General features: G+C 43.4%; 1 protein-coding gene across 4 annotated transcripts in view; it reads right to left on the reverse strand.

Annotated features, from left to right (window-relative positions):
• ARHGAP26 (Rho GTPase activating protein 26) overlaps positions 1-20,993 on the reverse strand; it is a 411,458-nt gene that overhangs the window by 237,399 nt on the left and 153,066 nt on the right. For all 4 annotated transcript variants that reach the window (XM_031671891.2, XM_072955787.1, XM_031671880.2 and 1 more), the window contains exon 11: positions 16,448-16,526. In XM_031671891.2, the coding sequence (XP_031527751.2) occupies positions 16,448-16,526 (79 nt within the window). The remainder of the gene's footprint in view (positions 1-16,447; positions 16,527-20,993) is intronic.

The raw sequence follows: 20,993 nt of genomic DNA on the forward strand, positions 1-20,993 counted from the left end.
TCATTGATCAGTCAGAGTTAGATTCTTATCTCAGAGCTGGAAGGACCCCCTTAAGACTGATAAGACCCTGAAGACTGACATGCCTACCCCCCTGACAAGTCCCTCTTTTTTTCAGATGGGGTCATTAGCCTGAAAGGGGGCTAACTTGCCCAAAGTCCACAGCTAGCTGGTGAGACTAGACCCCAGCCCAAATCCCAACTCGGTCCTCGTCCGGCTGCCCCGAGTGCTGCACACAGGTGCCGGGGCCCGAGAGCGCAGTGCGTGTGGGGACGCAGCGGGTGCCTCCCCTCTTCTCCCTTTACATGTCTCGCCTTCCTCAATGGTCTTCCAAAGACAATGACCATTTTGAGAGAAAATCGAGTTCACACTTCCGAGATACCTACCACCCCAGAACGTCTTCACAAAAAGGCACCAAAGGAGTCATTTGGTCTTCAGGCAGGACACGCTCTCCTAACAGACACTGTCCTTACCCAGGACCGACTCCATAGTCCTGAACCAGTGGTTCTTCTCTTCACGTGATTCATGTCGCCCTCTCTGTGGTCTTCTCTAATCTAAACAGGTCTCTATCATAACTCAGCCTAGGATACGTTCAGCTAAAGCAAATCAGATTCACAGACCTCATAACCATGAAGTTGACCTTCCTGGTCAATGACTCAGGCCAGCTGTTAATGCCGGGAACACCGCACTTGGATAACAATAATGAAACCAAAGAAGTAACATGCAGGAAAAAAAGGATCACTTTTAAGGTGTCTGATTGGAATGGGGGATAGAAACTGAAAGGGACAGAGTTGTTCAGGAGAAAGGAAATGCAGTGTTGACTCTACCTTCCTTGCAAGCAAAACTTTTTAAAGTTACCCAAGAAGTTAAAAGGGAAAAAGGAAAAGAAATCACACTGCTGCTCTGAGTTTAACCGTTAACTGCGGCAGTCACAAAAGGGAAAATACAAGCAGTAAGTAAAAAAGGAAAAGGAAAAAACTGAAAAAAAAAAAAAAAAGGAAAATACAAGCAGGTAAGTATCATCGGTATCAATCAGACACAGAAGCCTAATGGCAAGACTGAAAACAACCCCTAGCTGTGTGTTCCGCCTCCCCCTCTGCCTCCAGCCCTCCGACACCCTTCTCTCCCCCACCCCTCCCTCCCTCTGCGTCTCTCTCTCACACGAACGCGCACACACTCACTCGCTCTTCAAAGTCTGCCCCTTGGATAACTCATCTATGAAAGAAATGTGGTTATGCTTGATGTCTGGGCAAGCTTAAAGTGCGGGCAGACAGCAGACAGATGCACGAAGCAGTAAAGCCTTCCAAAGCCTCCTTCGTGGACCGAGACCAAAGAACATGCCATTATGCTCCACTACTAAGACGAGAGAGCCTTCCCCCAAATATTTATTCTCGTGAAACAGTCAGGTCCACATGAAATGACCCAGAGGCAGTGGGCCACAGTACTCTGACAAACTAAGAAACGCTATGAGCTTTTCTCCTGAGCACGCCCATGCACAGACACCTTGCACCCCACTTCAGAGGGCTCACACACATCACCACTAGGCCCCTCCTCAAGTCCATCCTTGGATCCCACCGTGAGAAGCTTTTGCTCACCAATCAGTGGAAGTGATTCAAGTTCCAGCTACCTCCTTCCCTCCTCACCCTTCACACTCGCCTTCTGTGTCTAATTCCTCTGCTTGCACCAGTCCTCTGTGGACTGTGACGAGTGCACAGACCACGTCAACTACATGGTGGCTGGAGTTCAGAACAATCTACAGAACAGTCTTGAACCCAGTAAGGACACTGATCGACACACCTACCCAAAGAAATAGCCCGCCTTCCAGGGAAAACTGATTCTGACGGGGGTGATAATGGACCTAACCACACAGCAGCAGAAGCACGAAACTCACTGCAATGAGATCTCAGGGCTAAAGAGAGGACAGCAGATGTCTTACTGATAACAGCTCTGGTCCTGAGCCTGTTCACAGGGAAGAACGTATTAATCACTTGGTCTCTGAGCCCTTTGAAACAGAGACTGGACAGGATTACATCCTCAGTAGTGCCACGATCTTGTCTGCCAAGATACTTCAACGGTGCCTGGAAATTAAACTATAAAACTTCAGTAAGACATTTCTATGCTTGCTTAATGTACCGTTGTCATAAATTAACAAAACTGGCCTGACAATTTCAGAATCACATTTCCCTCCAATTTTTAGCCCAAAGGTTTTTTTTCAGTAGTACTATTTTTGATTTCTTGCTTTGTATCCTCTTCCCAATTCTGCTCCAAAAAATAAATACATAAAATACATCATACTTGGGTTTTTCTAAATCATTACAGTTCCACTGACTATAACTAACCCAAAAGGCAGCCAGCATAGATCTTGCAAGTCTTTAGACAATGATGTAATACACATGCAGGCGTATGTACAATCTTAAAGTCTCTGGAATTCACTCTGAAGTGGACAGCTAATCCTTGCAGAACTGATGTGGGACAATGTGTTATCTTCTCTAGTGTTGTAAGTACTATTCTTCTCCCCAGTTTACAGCTGGGTAAACTGAGGCTCAGAGATGTTAGGTAAGTTGCTCAAGGGTCCACACTAAAATCAGGATTCAAACTCAGGTTGGCTGACTCCAAAGCCATGCACTTAACCCTTTTCCTACCACCAGTGAATTTAACTAGGACCACAGGAATCCACCTGCACACAGTGAAACCCATTTGTGGAATTAGAATATTTATTATAATTGTCTCCTATTGAATTGCAGAGCTTCACAACTTACCATTCAATTTGGAAAAAATTACTAAAAATGTACAAAGTTTGTCAGATTAATTTTAGTGCACGGTAGTATTTAATGTAGCTGTCTTTCCTTAAGCATCTGGATTTTCTTTATCAAAATAAAATTTATTATACTGGTCAACCTCTCTATTATACCTCATCTCTGCAGGTGTGAGGGTGCACATGCACACACATGCATATGTGTAGACAGACCCACTTTTTTCTTAGGGTAGGTTTTTTACATTCTACATAACGGGCTAAAGTAAAGAATCGTCTCAGGGAATGGAAGGCTGACTGAGATCAGCCCTTACCTAGTGCTCTCAGCTGCTTCAGCATGGCCACAAGGATGCTGGCGGTCACAGGTTCTCACACAACATGGCAATCTGCCCACCAGAAACCAGAGCTCCAAGCGTAATTACGCACTTTCCACAAATTCAAGGAAAGCTGGCAGTTGGCAAGAAATTAAGATAAATATACACACAAACACACACATATATAATACACATACACCAGTATATGTATATAGTATTATTATTATACATATATATACGTATATATGTGTATATATATATACACACACAGAGACGGCCTAACTTTATTGTTAGTGCTACAGACAAACAATACACAACAGTTTGAAGATTACAAACTTCTCAACCAATTCCAGATCCTTGGTCTCTAATGAGCCTTCTCACTTGAGACTTTCTCTGGTTCAGTACATTGGTTTCTGCCACATACCAAGAATCACTAAGAAATGGAGAAGAAATCCTGAGCAGTGTGGAAGGAAATGTAGGTAAGTTCAAAGCCGGTGGCTAAAAAGAGAAACACACCCCTGGGTGTTCTTTTTTTCATTCATTCATTTATTCAAAGAAGTATTTATCTAACGTGGATGCTCAGTCAATATGCTCCACGTTCTTGGTCTGGGGCTCATCTCATGCTAGGGGTGTGATGAAGAACAAGAAAGTCAAGACAGATCTCTACTGACAGTGGCCCAATCATGACCAGAACCCAAGGCACTCAACACATGAACTCAACTGTAGAGTACATAACAGAACCAGCTCAACTCACTGCCCTCAAGTCAATTCAATGACTCATGAGTGCTTATTAGGCAATCCAACCACGAAGCCCCATAGGTAAATAATTTTAAAGACAGAAAGATGATTAATCTCTGCCCTCAGTAAGTCGACATCTTCCTAGGATGACAGCACACAGAGATACAGACTAGGTGCAGAAATTGCCAAAGCCAGGTATCATTATCCATCCAGACGTCTGGCAGAGCCAACGCCACTAGGAGAAAGATGGCACTTATTTCTGCAAAGCAGTTCCAAGAGGTAAAGTCAAAAAGTACTCCAATGTATTTCAATACTAGGCACTCCCTCCCCTCAAAATGAAAAAAACAAAACCAAAAAAATCCACAACTATTTACTCTAAGAATGTTGATGATTTCCTTAGCCTGGCTCAAGAAAAGCTCTTTTAAGATTTATGGTACAAACAAAACTAATTAGCAGTGATTAATTATCAGAGGGCATATTACTAATCAGAGGAACTTCAGCTCACTTTCTGGTTCCCCTCAACCCCTTCCCTTATTTGCATTTAAAGCTAGAGGTAAAGATCGGGGAAGCTCACTTTTCTGGGCCCTGGGTCAAGACCACACAGCACGCAGGAGCCATGGCCGCTGGCTGGGGGCTGGCCAGGGCCGCGCCCCTTCTGCTCGGCCTTTGGCTGTAACCACTAGACCACACGTTTGTACTATTTTCCCGATGACCAAAAGGAAAGATTTATATAACCATACTAGAAAATGGCTTGTTTATGTGTTCTGGTGTTTTCTTCCAGAATCATGGGCCAGGATATTTGGGAACACACTTAAAAATAATGTGGTCACAATGGTACCATGATCCTTCCTAACTTGACCATCCTGGAGCCCAGTTTAGCAAACCTCCCCCTCAAAACATCTTCCAAAATGCTATCGTGTTCCACACCTCACCACAAAGCAAACAACCAAATTCACAGACTTCCTAATATTCAAAATATCTATAAAATAGCTGTCCATATACTTTTTAAAATACCATCCTTGACTTACATCACTAACAAATATGACCACTTTCTGGCTTTTAGGGTATAAGAGAAAGCTGCAGAAAGGGACATAAGAGCTGTTCCATCATTCTTCAAATGAACAAAGTCACTGGGAAAAGATCTTTTTATCGACTGCCTTTTCTGCAGAAGAAAGAAAAATTGAAGCTAGTCCAACCACAATCTCTCCTCCCGTGAATCATGGCCAGAACACGTCACAGAGAGCCGACAGTAATGGTGCTGCTGCTTGGGGTGGAGGTCACGCTACGGAATGTCTATTAAGATCACATTATGGCCTCAATGTCTTTCAACCGACAACTACAATATAGATAAAGAAGCATAGTAAACTGCACAAGGAAGACTACATGATGTGAGCAGACGGGGTAGAAGACAAAGTATTCAAAAGAAATAAACGTATTGTAAGAAAACCTACAAAATGAGATGGACTATAAATCAGAGAACTTTTGGAAGATGATAGGAATCTAAGTAAAAGTTACCAATTATTACCTAGGTGAAGAGGGGACATTGACAACAGTCCCGAAATCCACCCCAAGATGGGAACAGAGACGGGATGATGTCCTGATTGCAACGATCTGGACATCTGCTGCCAGTAATGTTCCTTTAGAAAGCCAAGCCTCTTAACTGTTCCAGGTTAAACAAAACTAAGGAGATGTGACAACTAAATGCAATGAGGAATCCTGGATCAGAAAAAAATAAGTGAGTGGGACAACTGGCAAAATTTGCAATCTGTAAAATAAAGAACAATACTGTATCAGTGTTAATTCCCTGGTTTGACGAATGTGCTGTAGTTCTGGATGATGTAACATTTGGGATATCTGGGTAAAGGGTACTCTAGAATTCTTTGTACTATTTTTGTGACATTTTTATAACTGTGAAATGATTTCAAAATGAAAAGTTAAAAAAAAAGCTAATACACATACACACACAACTACAACCTCTGATAAACTCTTGACTTGCAAAAATGTCATCTTGCAGATAGAGGAAACAAAATAGAGAACTCTTAATTTGGTCTTAATTCTGACTCAAATGAACAACTAACCAGGGACAGAAGCCTTCAGAGTTGTAGTCTCGCTCAAACCAACCTTTTCAGAGGAGGTCGGGAAGTATTTAACCTAGGCCACAAAAATGGAAGAAGTAACTCCCCCAAAATATGAAGCTGCATGTAGAGTTAACAAAACAGGGAGGAAGCAGAACAGCGACTGGCCTTTAGAGTACAGAGAGTGGCAGGTATCTTCGACCTCTTCTCAGAGATGGAGCCACAGGCAGAAGGACTGAAAGGGGCAGCACTCGCCAGGTGGAGGGGCATGTCTGTCTCAGAGCTCTTAGGCTGAGAGCCCCTGCAGCTGTTAGAGACTGCGGCTCCCACTGCTCCTTGAGAAAGGATGGGATATTTCCAGCTTGGGAATTAAGAGGGCCTTGTTAGCATCTGGGGAGTGTGACAGGCTGCTGACTGCTGCTGGAGCAGAGAGCACAGGCATCCTCAGGGTCCTGCTGAGATCACACGGCCCCGCGGACCAGGAGAGCGGCAGCTCAGATGAGACACAAGGACTACTCTTCATGCTCCCCACTCCAAACCTGAGCAGCAGGGGTGGGTTGCTAGAAGATAAGAGGTGCCAACAAGGATGAAGTGGAGAAGTCCTATCAGCCAAACAAAGAACACCTGAACAAGTTAGGTTTCTACTCTGGGCTTTAGAACACGCAATGGAGAGAAATGATGGGTGATCCCAAGGCCAGAAACTCAAAAACGGAAATAATAATAATCCTATACATAGCATGAATCACATGCCAGACACTGTTCTATGTACTTCACACACGTTACTGTATAAAAAAAGAGAAATATGTATGGCTGGGTAGCGTGAGGAAGGATTTTTAATCTCATTAGTAATTTGAGATATGCAAATGAAAACAATTTCCCACCATCGGATTGACACACACATACAGACACAAAGAGACCCATAACATGCATTACCAGCAAAGGTGTGAAGAAGACGGACACCCTCCCAAGTCATGGGTGGGGTATATCTGGGTGCTGTTCTGTGGAAAGGGTCATTTGTCAACATCCATTAAAATAGTAAATGTGCACATACCATTCAACCTACAATTCCACTTGGTAGGTAGCTGAGAAAAATGCTCAAATAGGTGGACGGTGAACTACGTGTGAGGTTTTCCATTACATCATTGTTTGTAATGAAAAGCTGAAAACAACCTAAATGTGAAAGGCTCGCGGTTTACTAAACCATAGGAAAGTTAACCTAAGTCCAAAATTCTATACAACAGAAAAACCCATTTCTAGATGTGCAAGTACAGGGATGAATACCCAAAGAAAGTTCTAGAGGGACACACACTAACACGTTTAACTCTGGAGAGACTTCTCCCTTCCAGTGTGGCTAGGAACGGAAGCTTCCACGACCCAAGTATGCCGTTACAACTGTAACTAACGCCAATGACAAGGAACCAATGACAGATGCTGAAAAGACTATGACTCACAGGGACCCGCTCCGTTATTATTTTTATCTGATAACAAAATTAGCTCATGCTGACTGCAAAATTCAAACAATTCAGAAGTCCTTCTCACAACCAATCTTCCCCCTACCTCCCAAAGTTAAGCTAAAATAATAAAGACAAAAACAATGACAGGAGAGTATAGGAGGACACATAATCAAAGGAAAACTAACAGGGGCTCAAGCCTTGAAAGGCAGTGCTGTAAAGAGGAAGCCAACAGTGATCGGAGCCTTGCAGAAGATGCTGAAGACAACCAAAAGGGCCTTTATGTTCTATTTAGACCCGAAGAGGAAACACAGAAGTGAGAATACTGAACAGTGGATCTAGGAAGGCCTATAAAGGTAGGTGGGGAATTACTATGAAGCAGTTTCAGTGAAGAACAAGTCACACCAAACCAACCATACTTTCAATTTTCCTTAGGTTCACCCATGTGATTATTTGACAGGTAGATATTGAACAGCTACTCTGTGCCAGATGCTGTGGATAAAAGATACAAAAACCAAAAAAAGTGACAGTGTTCTTGTCCTTTGGAAGATTCCAATCCAGTAAGGGGATGGATATTAATCAAACAATCACACTAATCGATGTACAATTACAAGCCGAGACAAGGGCTTAAAAACCAGGAAGAAAGTCTCTCAAAACATCTTTGCAAAGAATGAAAGAAATAGAGGCCCATTGACAGAACACAGGGGTCCATGAACCTAGATGGTAGGGAGAAAACAACAATCCTTTATTGCCATGAGCCTCTAACTGAAATTTAGCATTTCCTTCAAACAGGAACGTGGGCGACAACCACACTAACATCAGCAGTATCTGTGACTCTGTCACCAACAGGAAATACAGATATTTACGTAGAATGTTAACTGTCATTGCAGGTAACCTGAAACATCTACAGGAGTTATCAGACCTCCCCTTGCATCTTATTACTGAATGTGGTAAAAAGAAGCATTTGGTGGAGGGTCGGGGGAGGCCATGGCTCAGTAGTGGAATGTGTGCTTAGCATGCACAGGGTCCTGGGTTCAATCCCCAGTCCCTCCATTAATAAGTAAATAAATAAACCTAATTATCTTCCCCCCAAAATAAAAAAATAAACTTAAAGGGTAGTTTTAAAAGGATTAAAAAAGAAGTATATATTTATTATGTCACAAATGGTTTTAACAGTCTGATAACCATACTTCTATACTTTCTTCCTTTGTAAACTAATGTATACACATTTAAAAACATTACTCAGAGAAAGGATCTAAACGAATTCCCTGATTGCCAAATGAATCCATGGCACAAAGAAAATTAGTGGTCACTCAGCTAGACTTTGGTACAAGTAGGTAGATGTGCATTTAAATGAGCTATACAATCAGGGAATTCAAATAACTTCAAATCCACCCACACAGTCCCGGGTAGCAGAAGCAACCCGCTGCCCAAAGAAAAATAACCTCAGTCGTCCTCAACCCTTCCTCTCAGTTTTGACTCAAGTTGTCTAACAAGTATTTGCTGAGTGTCTATGTCAGCTGCTGTGCGAAGCAACAGGAAAACAGCAGCAAACATCAAACGCAATTTCTATTCATGTAGCCCATCCTCATCTTGGTACCCTCATCGTCCATCTATAACTGTCTGCTAAATGTCGCAAGAAGAATGCTTAAGACCTGAGTAAGCACCACCAGCATGTTACTAAGTTATAAGGTTCAAGCAAAAATTTTCTGGCCATCCAAATTTTCATTTCTGAGAAAAGTTTCATCAATGCTCCATCATAAAACAATTTCACCTGATCTTCTCCTCTTTTCTCCCAACGTGTAGCTCAGGCTCTTCAATTAAACAGTCTCTGATTTTCACCAGAAATTCTTCTAAAAGACATTTAACCAAAGGGAACAAGGAGAGAAGTGACGATTGTCAAATTTCTTTTGAAGACTTGCACACACTGGTGTGATATAATCTGTACTCTTAAAAATTCTACCTAAAGAAAAACACTCACATGATTCAAAGATGAAGCCTGCAACCAGCTTCTTGACCCAGTAAGAGAAAAAGAAATACTAACAAATAAATGGAAGCATAATCCAATTTCCCAGCAACCTGGGGCCAAGTGGAGGTGGGAGATGGGGAAATGGAAAGTAAACTGGGGACCTTACTTTCAGAGCTTCATCAGTTCACACTCCGTGACATTACAAAGACAGCTTTCACAAACTGGGCAGAAGTATCCTCTCAAAACACCATCCCACTCATAAAGAAGTGAGGCCTACACCACATGAGAGCTTAGCGACTTCACTCCGCACCTTTTTAACCATCCAACCTCCTTTGATCACTTATTTTACTAAGAAAGGAAAATGCAAGTGTCAGCGGTAGAGTGGTGTGCTGAGCTTAGCAGGCAGCTGGGATTACGACTTGCCAGGCCTGCGCTGCTTCATGCCCCTCAACTCAAAGCCTGAAGGTTCGGAATGACTGCTCCATGCAATCACATTTTCCATGCTAGTTTGAAAGCAGTTCCTGCACTGCAGCTCGGTGAGTCCGGGCAAGGTGACTAAATGAACTCTGCTTAAACAGGGCACGTAATGTAGAAATGGAGCTAGAGGTACCACAGTATCTGCACCACCTCTCCAAAAAGATAATAGCAACAAGTAACTTTTAATAAGCACTTCACCATGTACAGGCCTCGTGCTAAGCCTTTACATATATGTTGGTTCTTAAAAAACAATCTTACAGAAAGACACTATTATTATCCCCATTTTGTAGGCAAAGAAACATGTTCAGAGAGCCTGGGTCATTTTCCAGTGTTAAGAGAGCTATTCATGGTGAGCAGGGATTGAAACTCAAGCAGCCTGAGCCCACATTTTTAACCACCAGGACAGTCTGCCTCTGATCCTGCGATCTCATCCGAACAGTCATCAATTGCACCTTAAAAAAAAACAGCTCATCCTTTCGGACACCAGGCACCAAGCATAAGATGCAATGCAACCGCCCATTTATTCTAGGAGTTCTTGAAGAACTCAGGGCTGGAGCTTGGGCGTATAGCAGAGAAAGGTGAGAGGAGGGCACACTGTTCAGTCCAGAAGGACTAAGATAGAAGATTTCCTTAAAACGGAGGTGGGCAGTGGCAAGCCACGCTGTCTTGTCCTTTTATGACAGCAGTGGTTTTTCCTTATCTCTCCCTCTTTCCCCTTCTTCCACTGCAGCAGCCACAACAGAGGAGCTCCACGTTAAAGAGGAGGGTAGACGCCGTTCAACTACAGCTTCCTGGTAACTCAGCAGTGTGTGCTGTAGTAGAAATGCCACAGAGCTAGAAGCTAAGAGGCCTGGGTTACAGACCCAAGATCACCACTGACAGGCTTTTTTAGGCAGCGTTCCCTCTTAAATAAACAAGGGTGTGATACTGGCCTGGGGGTGGACTTCTTTCTACTCCACAATGAGGAGGTTGAGCCATTTGAAATCGCTCATATCTGGCCATTTTTTGACTTAAAAAAAAGTGGCAATTTCATAATTTCAAACTGATACATGGATTTACACACAATCTTGGATGCTACGCCACCTGTTTCTTCTCCTCCAAATCTAATTCCACCTAATTCTGGCATCTGCCAACTTTCTAACTTTTTGGTTGTCAAAAGATATTCAAGTGCGGGCTCAAAGTTGAGAAATACTTAATTTTATTCAAGAATCCTTGGATGTGAAGGAAGACCATACCTCTAAAATAAGGTGGTAAGAGAAGCAGTCCCAGACAGACACCATGAATGACAGCTACGGGAATACACAGAAACACAGTTTAAAGATGAGGATGGTCCCAGCTCTGCGACTCAGAGTTACCCTACTAGTCACACTGACTTGCTGAGTCATCTTTCCATAGCGGTGGGGAGAGAGAATAATAAATATATCAGGTTGGGTGCGTATGTGTTGGTGGTGATGGTGGGCTGGTACTGATTCTAATCTGCTTGCTTTTAGTGAACACGCTTATGAGCAACATACAAAGAGAAAAGGAGAGAACTTTGGTTATAAGGAGCTGAGAAATAGAAAATGTGCTGTCTCAAAAATTTCTCGGTTGCAGTATTTAAGCAGCTTGAGCTCAGGTTCCATGTCCGATTTAATATGGAATGTCTATTCTCAAGCCTGAGACAGTGGCCACAGAATAGCTTGTGAACCCAGGCTTAATCAAAAGTGGAGAAAATCCAGCAGAATCATTTCGAAATTTTATCTGACTAGCCAGCTTGCTGAGTTTTTTAAAAATCCAGACTCACATCTGTATGCCTTTTATTGTATTTGCTTACCCCACTGCACTGGCTAGGACTTCCAGGACTATGCTGAGTAAGAGCGGTAAGAGTGAACATCTTTGCCTTGTTCCCATTCTTAGGGAGAAATCATCTAGTCTTTCCCCATGAATTATGATGTTCGCGGTCAACTTGTGGTTTTCACTCCTGGCCAAGTATCAAAGAGCAAGCTCTTTGAACAGAAAATTTAATGGATTACAGATATCAGAGTTAAAAGAAATTGTGTCATTTTTGCCTACCTCATGTCTGCCCCTTTTCCTCATATGATTTTCCCTCTGGGGACACCAACCTTCCCCAGCCATTTACACAGTTCTAGTGCAGCCGGCAGGAGAGTCAGATCCGGTCAATTCATCTTTCCCATCCTCTGCTCCAAGCATTTAACCCACTAAAATTCAAATTTGGGACTTTTTTGGAATTACTGGGCAAAGCTCTCTTTCTACTAGACTTAAAGGTCAGGGATCAACACACTATGGCCCACGACTGAAACACAGCCTTCTACCTGTTTTTTTAAATAAAGTTTTATTGAAATGCAGCCATGCTCATTTATTTACATATTGTCTATGGCTGCTTTTGAGCTACAGAAGCAAAGGTGAGTAGCTGCAATAGTGACCACGTGGCCCCCAAAGCCTAAAATACTTACGATCCTGGCCCATTACAGAAAAAGCTTCCTGGCTCCCTTTCTTGATAATAAGATGTAAGCCTGAAGCAGTTAGAAAGCACATCACCACTACATAAAAAGAACCTGCTGGAAAAGAAGTCAAAAGAAGAAACCAACAAAACAAGAAGAAACCAACTCCATATATTATGGAAGTTGCTGAATTCAGATGGGACAGACTGTTAAACCCCAATGTTTTTCAGTTATGTAAGCCAATAAAGGTAGCTTCTTCTCAGACAATTGAATTCAGTCTCCTTCATTTGAATTCAGATTCATTACAAAGAGGAAAATCATAAAGCACACTATGGAGACAACTCTAATTTCTTCCTCCATCATATATCCATCAATAACATAAAGACATTCGACATTTCTTTAGACTAGAATGTCACTAGATGCTAAAAACGATAATTTCTTTAACAATTAGCTAAAGTATTGTAAAAATTAACTGGTTCAGGGTTCACTTAGGTTTTTTTTTCTAATTAACCATCTTGAGGTTTTATCAAACAATGAAAGAACAGAAAGAATGGAAACAAAAAGTACCTGTCCCTCCAAAAAAAAAAAAAAATCCAGCACTGAATAATCAATCACAGAACAATTGAGCTGTAAGTATAAAAACAAAAGAAAGATGCTGCCATTAACATCTCCCTGAAATACTGGGAATACTCCAAGACCAGCCAGAGAAAGAGGTTTCTGCGTCCTTACCAAAGCCAAAATTCCCAAGAGGACAGATTTAACCAATTAGGGAGATGGTGATTAAAACTGGAGCTGCTAATTGTCTACTGGGTGTACAGCCCCAGGAATGTTCCCTAGAGGCTCTCAAGAACGGGAGGCAAAATGAGGCCTAACACTTCTGCTGAGAACGCAGTCATCATTTGCCCTGTATTTATCTCTCTCGTTAGGAAACTTAAAGGCACACGGAGGTGTGCTTCTCAGTGCAAGCTATACGATCCTGTGAGGAAATAATTTGATATTATGAGTAAGAAAACAATTATTTTGTGAAACACTTGTTTCACTGTGCACATTCTGGAGCAAGGAAATGTTTCTCTCGACAGCATGCTTTCCATCCGCACAGGCCAGATGCTAATCTACGGGAAAAGTGAAGCAGTTTATTATAAAGATACCCAGTATATGCAGACAGAGGACACACACTGAGTGGTGGGAGAGGGAGGAGGGGAGGCTTAAAAAGCAGTTGGTAAAGCGGGTTTAGAACTCCGGCTTCTTGGAGGAGAAACATACACACAGAGCAGTAGTGAGTTTTCCACTCATACCAAGGAGAGTCTGCCTCGACAGGAATGTGCTTCCTCCCCTACGAATTGAAGAAACATTGAAGAGGGTCAGAGAAGGTACTGTGAAAAATGAACTGAGTGAGGATTCTTAGACAGCAATTTGACATTTTATCTCTATTAAAAATAAAAACAAAATGCATTTGAAGCCAGGCGTGGGCTTCAATTCTAGCTTTGCCACTGTGGTGGAAACTGTTATTCACCCAGCAGTATCTGTGTTCTTCTTCCTTAAAGCGCTAAGATGCCCTGGGCACCGGCTGAGCCAATGGTTGCAGACGCTCAGCCTTCTCTAGACAGACGTGGCCACAAAATGGTTTGGGGGCCCATGAAAGTAATGTGTGTACCATCTGGGTCCCACATGTTTTCATCTGGCTGGAAAATGGAAATGAATGGAAGAACGTGGGAAGCCATGGGGTGAGGATGGCAGAACGACCCTGTTGGGCACAGACTGCTCACTTATGGGCTCGGAAACAGTAACTTCCATTTTATTTAAGCCACTGTACTTTGAAGTCTCTGTGTGATAGCAGTCCGGCCCGTGCCCTACTAATATAACCACTTACTATCTGTGCAACATGGGGCAAGTTATTGAACCTCTTCTAAGCCTTGGTTTCCTCATCTGTGAAATGGAACCATAACACTTCCTTTGTAAGGTACTAAGAGGAATCAGTGGGTTAAGAGATGTCATGTACCAAAACTGGGCCTGACACAGAAATAAGTGCTCAACTAATGGGAAGTGATAACTGCAAAGATATAAAGGTCTACTTAGGAAGCTGCTTTCAAAGGCCTCTGACATCACACAGCTACTGTGCCCACAAAGTCCTGAACGTAGAGAAGCCTGTCTGCTCTTGGGAGAGCTTCTATCCCAAATAACGTATTCAGGGAAAACCAGGGGTCTCCTGTATTTTTAGGCCAGGAGAAGAATTAAGATTAAACAATGTTTAAATAACTTGCTTAGCAAACTGTGCCTAAATCTTTAAATGGTTCTTTAAATCTTGCTCTATATTTTTTTTCAGAAATGAAGACAGCATTATTGATGTTGCAGATATCAAAAGAATAATAACTGAATACTATGAACAACTCTAGGCACATAAATGACAACTTAGATTAAATGAACCAATTCCTTGAAAACCTCAAGTTGCCACAACTCATCAAGTATGAAATAATTAGAATAGCCCTATAGCTATGAAGGAGATTGAATGTGTAATTTAAAAAACTCCTGAAAAAGAAATCTCCAGGCCCAAATGGTTTCACTGGAGAGTTCTACCAAACATTGAAAGAATTAACACTTACTCTACACTATCTCTCCTAGAAAATAAGAGTAGGAAGGAATACTTCCCAATTCATTTCATGAAGCCACTATTAACACAGTACCAAACGAGACAAAAACAGTCCAGGAAATGATAATTACATTTAACATCCTCATGAACATACATGCAAAAATCTTCAACAAAGTATCGGTGAAAAAACAGCAATGTCACGACCCATGACCAAGTGTGGTTTATTCCATGGATACAAGGCTGGTTCAATATTTGGAAATCAGTGTAATGACGTATTAAGAGGCTAAAGAAGAAACATCACATGATCATATCAATTGATGCAGAAAACCTCTGGGCAGAATTCAACACCCATTTAAGATAAAAGAATCAGAAAAACAGAAACAGAAGGAAGCTTCCTCACCTGAATAAATAGCATCTAAGGAAAAATAAAAAGCTAACACTTAATGTGAAAGACAGTGCTTTCCCCCCTTTTTTGGTAGCCATTGTATTTATTTTTTTAATTTACATATATGTACTGTTCATTGTTTCTAAGAACAGCTTAGAGCTTTAGCTTTGTAAACTTGCATATATCTTGCTCTGTATTATTAACTGTTATGCAAACACTAGTTATTTGTTTATGCTCAGTTGACAGTGTGCTGAGTTCCATGTCTGTATACAAAAGAGCTGAGTAGAAAAGGACATGAAATCAACAAAGATCAGCGAACCAGGGTACGCTGGGAAAGAGACACGTGAATGAACTGGAATCATCTAGACCGGATACCCTGTTTCATGCAGACAGTTCTACAAGTCAGCAGAGGCCGTGTCTCACGTCCCTTGCACACATTTCCCCCTTTTGACAGGGCCTCTGCAAGTGATCACTACTGACCCTCTGACGGCATGGATTCTTTTTATCATTTACTGGTGGGACATGGTTAGACTCTACTCTTAAGATTTCTGTAACCTTGAGATCTGCTGATCCACTGGAGTTGAGATCCCTGGCATCAAATTAAGATGATACTCTGCCTCCAGGGACTTTTCCCCAAGGCTCTTACGTGGGTTGTACATGTCACGAGATGCAGAACAACCACAAGATTACATCACCCAGGAAGAGACCAGCATCTCTGAAATGGGAGCAGGGATCACATTACTAAACATACGTCCTTTCATGGACCCTGACGACCCCCTTGCTTATAATGGGATGTGGGTGAATGACGGCAATGGGAGGCCGAACCAGTGGGCGACGAGAAAAGACACGGCACCATCTGCACACACTGTTACATTCACGTATCCCATTAAAATGGATGTGAGGTAGCGCTCTGCACCCTGCTTCATGGAGGCACCAATATACATGCAGTGAGCCAGACTGGACTCTGCCTCCTCTTAAGACCGCCGGCCACTGCCATTGCCTTGGTGAAGGCGGGGCTCTGGCGTGGTATCACACTGAACCCACACCTCAGACTGAGAGGCCAAAGTCCAGGGACTCCCTCCACACAGAAGCAGTATTGATATCCACAAGCATCAGCCCAGGAATGAAAAAGACCCTTTGATACATTGGTCTCAAGAGCCCAAGGGTTTATTTAGAGCTACAGCAAAACTCACGGCACTAAGGAAACAACAGAAAACAAGGGACCTTCACTCTTGCTCTGCTTCCCTGAACTGTTACTTACGGGTTCCCTGCCATCCATGGCTTCCATCCAGAGCCTCCGGTCCTCTTCAGACAACGCCTGCATGGTGATAACCCCTGGCCTGCAGAGAAAGGAGGACAGGGATGTGAATCCAGAGCCACAGGCACAGAGACCATGATGGAGGTGAGCCTCGAAGAAACACTCAGGCGACCAAGGGAGAGGCTGCTGGGGTTGGTGAGACACAGAGAGGCCCAGCCCTCCACTGTCCGGAGCCCCCTTCCCATCTCAGAAAGCAAAGCCGTCGCCCCAAATCCCTCTCAATGAGCCCGTCTCCCTCAGGGAGGCAGGAAGCGACACAGAAGACAGGACTCTATTGCAGGGAAAGGACATGGGGAGCAAAGGGATTCCTTTACGCTTGTTTGTTCCTTGAGATCATATTCATTCCTTTTCTCCAAAACGCTCACCAGAGCACCTTACTCCTGGCAGGAGAACAGTAAACACGTACCGAAGTGAAGCGAATTACTGCACTGGATAAAAAGAGGAGCAAACATCCAAACTGGAGGGACCCCGGTCTATCATCCAGTCCAATGCTTCTAAACTGCTTTTGGCACAAAAAACCTTTATGAGGGTAATGGGTGTTATAGTTCTGATTATATGAAATGCAAACAGTATTTTTTAAGTGAACCTTTGCCATGTCAGGTGCTAAGTTCTTTACCTGCATTAGCTCTTTTCATTCTCTCCTTGGAATCTGCTTGCTCCTTCAAACTGAGTACAAACCCTCCAGAAAGCACAGCTACAATATCGAATGGTGTCTGCTGTGTTCTCGTCACAGATGCCACACAAGTAGAGGTGTGTGACGTAACAACGAACTTGGGAGAAGGGGCTACAAGCCCTCGAGGCTCCCTAAAGCAGAGGTTCTTGACTTAAGACTCACAGATGGGCCCCAGAAAGTCCATAAGCCACCCTCCCCCCACCCCAAATGTACATGCATTGTTCCGTACAAACGAAACTGTCTATCAGGTTATCAAGGAAGGTCATGACCCACAAAATGTTAAGGATTGCTGGCTCAAACCCTCATTTTAAAGGAGGTTTAAACTTGAAAAGTTAGAGAACGCCTAAAAGGGAGGCAGAGGTCCACTGAGTGAGAACTAATCAGGGTCCGATTACACCCGAGTCCACAGCACTGCTCAGGGTCACAGGGGAGCTCGGCACCGACACACAGGAGCTCAGCGATGCCCGAGCAGCAGGAGCCCAGACCCGCAAGCACTGCTGCTTCTCAGAAATTCACATTCTCAGGCCCAGGCGCCCATTTCCCACCAGCGTCAGCACATCCAGCGCATCGGGCCCGTGGGGTGTCTGCAGACTGTCGGCAGCCCTGGCCCCACCGAGCTGACCCTGTGGCTTGGCGGCTCAGTGGACTGATTCTCCTCTTCAAGCATCTTTCAAAGAGCCAAGCACAAAGCTATGACGGCTTTGAGATTACAAGTCTGTAATCCAGTAAGTAGACTGCAGAGAACTACTGGAGAACTCTCCAGTCCCCGGGCTCAGACCTGGGAGTGCTGCCCCAGGTGGTGTGGGGCCTGGACCCCAGGCTCCAGAGTCAGGCAGTCCCTTAACATGGACATTCCCAGCCCAGCCCCACTTTACTGGACCTGAACTTCAGGGCTGGGCCTGTGAACCTGGACTCTCGCTATCTCCCCAGGTGATCCCAATGCACAGAGAGGTCCCTCTGCCCCCACCTTTTCCTTCCTGCTCCCCCTGCCCTGAAGAGCAAAGATACCCTCCTCTCCGCACTGGGGGAGAGCTCCTCTCTGCACCAGTCAACGTGTCTCCGGTTCATTTCCTGCTAGGTGTTCACCAGCAAACAGTCAGACTGCAGTAGCTGCCTTGCATGCCCAGGTCTCAGGGACCTCGCAGATGTCGCACCAACTTCATGGCACACAGTGTGAAATTTCCACCCAGAGCCACAAAGAGGAAGTTCAGACCAATGCAGGGGCTGTGAAGGGTGGGCTGCTTGGCCTTAGGAACCAGGAAAGCCAACAGGATTTGTTTTCATTTTGAGAAGAAGTATCAAAATATAAGTTCTTTCCACATGTGGTTTTGTTCCCCTTTTTTGTATGGGAGGGGGTGGCAGAAAACCGAATAAAGTAGATTTAACACACTTGGTTCTGATCCTATCATCCCAAGCTCAGAAAACCTTCTCAGCCTCATGTATGTACATCTGGATCATCGTACTATCTTTCCAGGCATCTAGAAAACACTCATTCAGCTTCAAGTGTCTTTTCCTGTGTTATAATTTAAACCACTATTACATAAATCTCTCATGTGTGAAATTCCTAGAACCAAGGTAAATGGGTCAACTTTCTTTATTTTGGAATCAAGCAGTAACTTCCTTCCCACATTCACCATCCCTATGTCTTTACTAGTCACCAACCCTCAGAACAAAACAAAATGAGCAAAACTCTCAATGACCCTACACTTTCCCTGCCAGTCCCCGTAAGACGCGCACTTTCATTCGGGTACCAATTTAGCTCAAGTCTGAAATGCATCTGGCTTTTCATAACAAAAGAAGGGAGAGAGAGAGAGGGAAAGAGAGAACTCTTGAGCTGGGAGTGTGGGATGAGAAAAGGAAAATATGACACAATGAAAGAGAAATGGGGTAAATGATGAGAGCTCTTTGTAGCTCTGCAAAGACGTGTGATCCTCAGATGCAGAGAACAAACTAGTGGGTACTAGAGCGGAGAAGAGTCGGGGGGACAAAACAGCAGAAGGGGATTAAGAGGTACAAACCACAAGATATAAAACAAGTAAGTCAAAGGGATGTAATGCACAGCACAGAGAATACAGCCAATATTTATAATTTTGTATGATGTGTCATCTTTAAAAATATCAAATCACTATGTTGTATACCTAAAACAAACAAAACATTGTAAATCAACTATATTTCAATTAAAAAAAAAAGAATTGTGATCCTATCAAACACTATAATCAAAGAACACCTACAACACTAACAACCCAGCGTCGTGTGCCAGACGCTGTGCTAAGCACTGGATGTAGAATCATTTCGTCTTCACAGCTACAGCAAGAGGCAGCTAAACTCTCATTATCCCATTTAGCAGATGAGAAAACTAAGGCTAAAACAGGTTAAGTACCGTGTCCACAGTTACTGAGCTAGGGTCCAAACTGAGCAGCCTCATGCTTCACCCTTGCGCACAAGGCCACTGCCAACGGGAAGACACCGCAGCCCCCAGAGAGCGCAAGTTGACCACCCAAGTCCCCTGCCATCAAAAGGGACTAGGCCCTCCCACAAGGCCTTTAGTGAGCTCCTGCCTGGGATCAAATGAGGTCGAACGATTAAGAGCTCTGTAAAACCTAGAGTGCTTCATGATTGTAAGGACTCAGAAGGCTGCTCCAGGCAAACATCCAGCCCCAAATCAGGCATCCAGTAACGTCCATTGTGACTGTGGCTTACTTTCTACAGCAGTGGTTCTCCACATTTCTTCCTACCTCAAAATACCCGAGAGAGAGAAAGGCAATGAGCTCTGTAAAAGAAGACAGAAAGCACTAACCTTAAACAATAAGAACAAATTGGACTTCACCAAAATAAACTTGCAGTCATCAAAAGATAACCCTTTGGAAAGCCAAAAGGCAAACTATGAAGTAAGAAAAGACGTGCACAGTTTATATCTCCGAGGAGACGCCTATCCCGAATATGCAAAGAATGCCAAAAAAATAAGTAAGAACAAAGTGAACAACCCAGTTCACAAAATGGGTAAAAGATCTGAATAGGCATTTCATAAAAGAGGACACACAAACGGCCAACGAGCATAAGAAACAGAGACCAACATGATGACTCATCAGGGAAATGCAATTAAAACCACAAGGAAGTAAGACAAACACCCTTCTGAATGGAGAGAATTCAAAAGACCACCAACACCAAGGACTAGCAAGAACGTGGTGTCACCGGAACTCTCATCCACTGCTGATGGGAGAGCAACTTGATAAAACCACTTTGGCGATGTCTACTGAAACTAAATCCCTCTAGATGCACACCCAGGAGAAGTGAGCACACATGTCCACCAAGAGACACACCCAAGAATATTCAGTTTAATTCGTAACGGCCAAAATTTGCAGCCACCAAAACACCAACCATCCATTAATAAGAGAATACACGGTTGTATATTTAAACAAGGGAACACCACGCAACAATTAAAAAGAACCAACTACATGGAATATGAATGAATCTCGTAGACGTGATAATGAAGGAAAGAGGCCAGACACAAAGGACTACAAACGGTATGGTTCGATTTATATGATGTTCAAACACTTGCAAAGGTCCCTCTATGGTGACAGAGACAGAACAGTGACTTTGTCTTGAGGAAGGAGTAGGGGCAGTGACTGGTTAGGGCATGAGGAAATCTTCTGGGGCGATAGAAATGTTCTATAACTTGACCTGGGTGGATACACGGGGGTGTGTGTGTGTGTGTGTGTGCATGTGTGTGTAAAGTCAGTAAGATACAGTTAAAATTCATGCATTTTGCCGTGATTACATCTCAATAAAAACCGTTTTAAATAGCCCAGATACACG

Source organism: Vicugna pacos, chromosome 3, assembly GCF_048564905.1.
Source record: "Vicugna pacos chromosome 3, VicPac4, whole genome shotgun sequence".
Lineage (NCBI taxonomy): Eukaryota > Metazoa > Chordata > Mammalia > Artiodactyla > Camelidae > Vicugna > Vicugna pacos.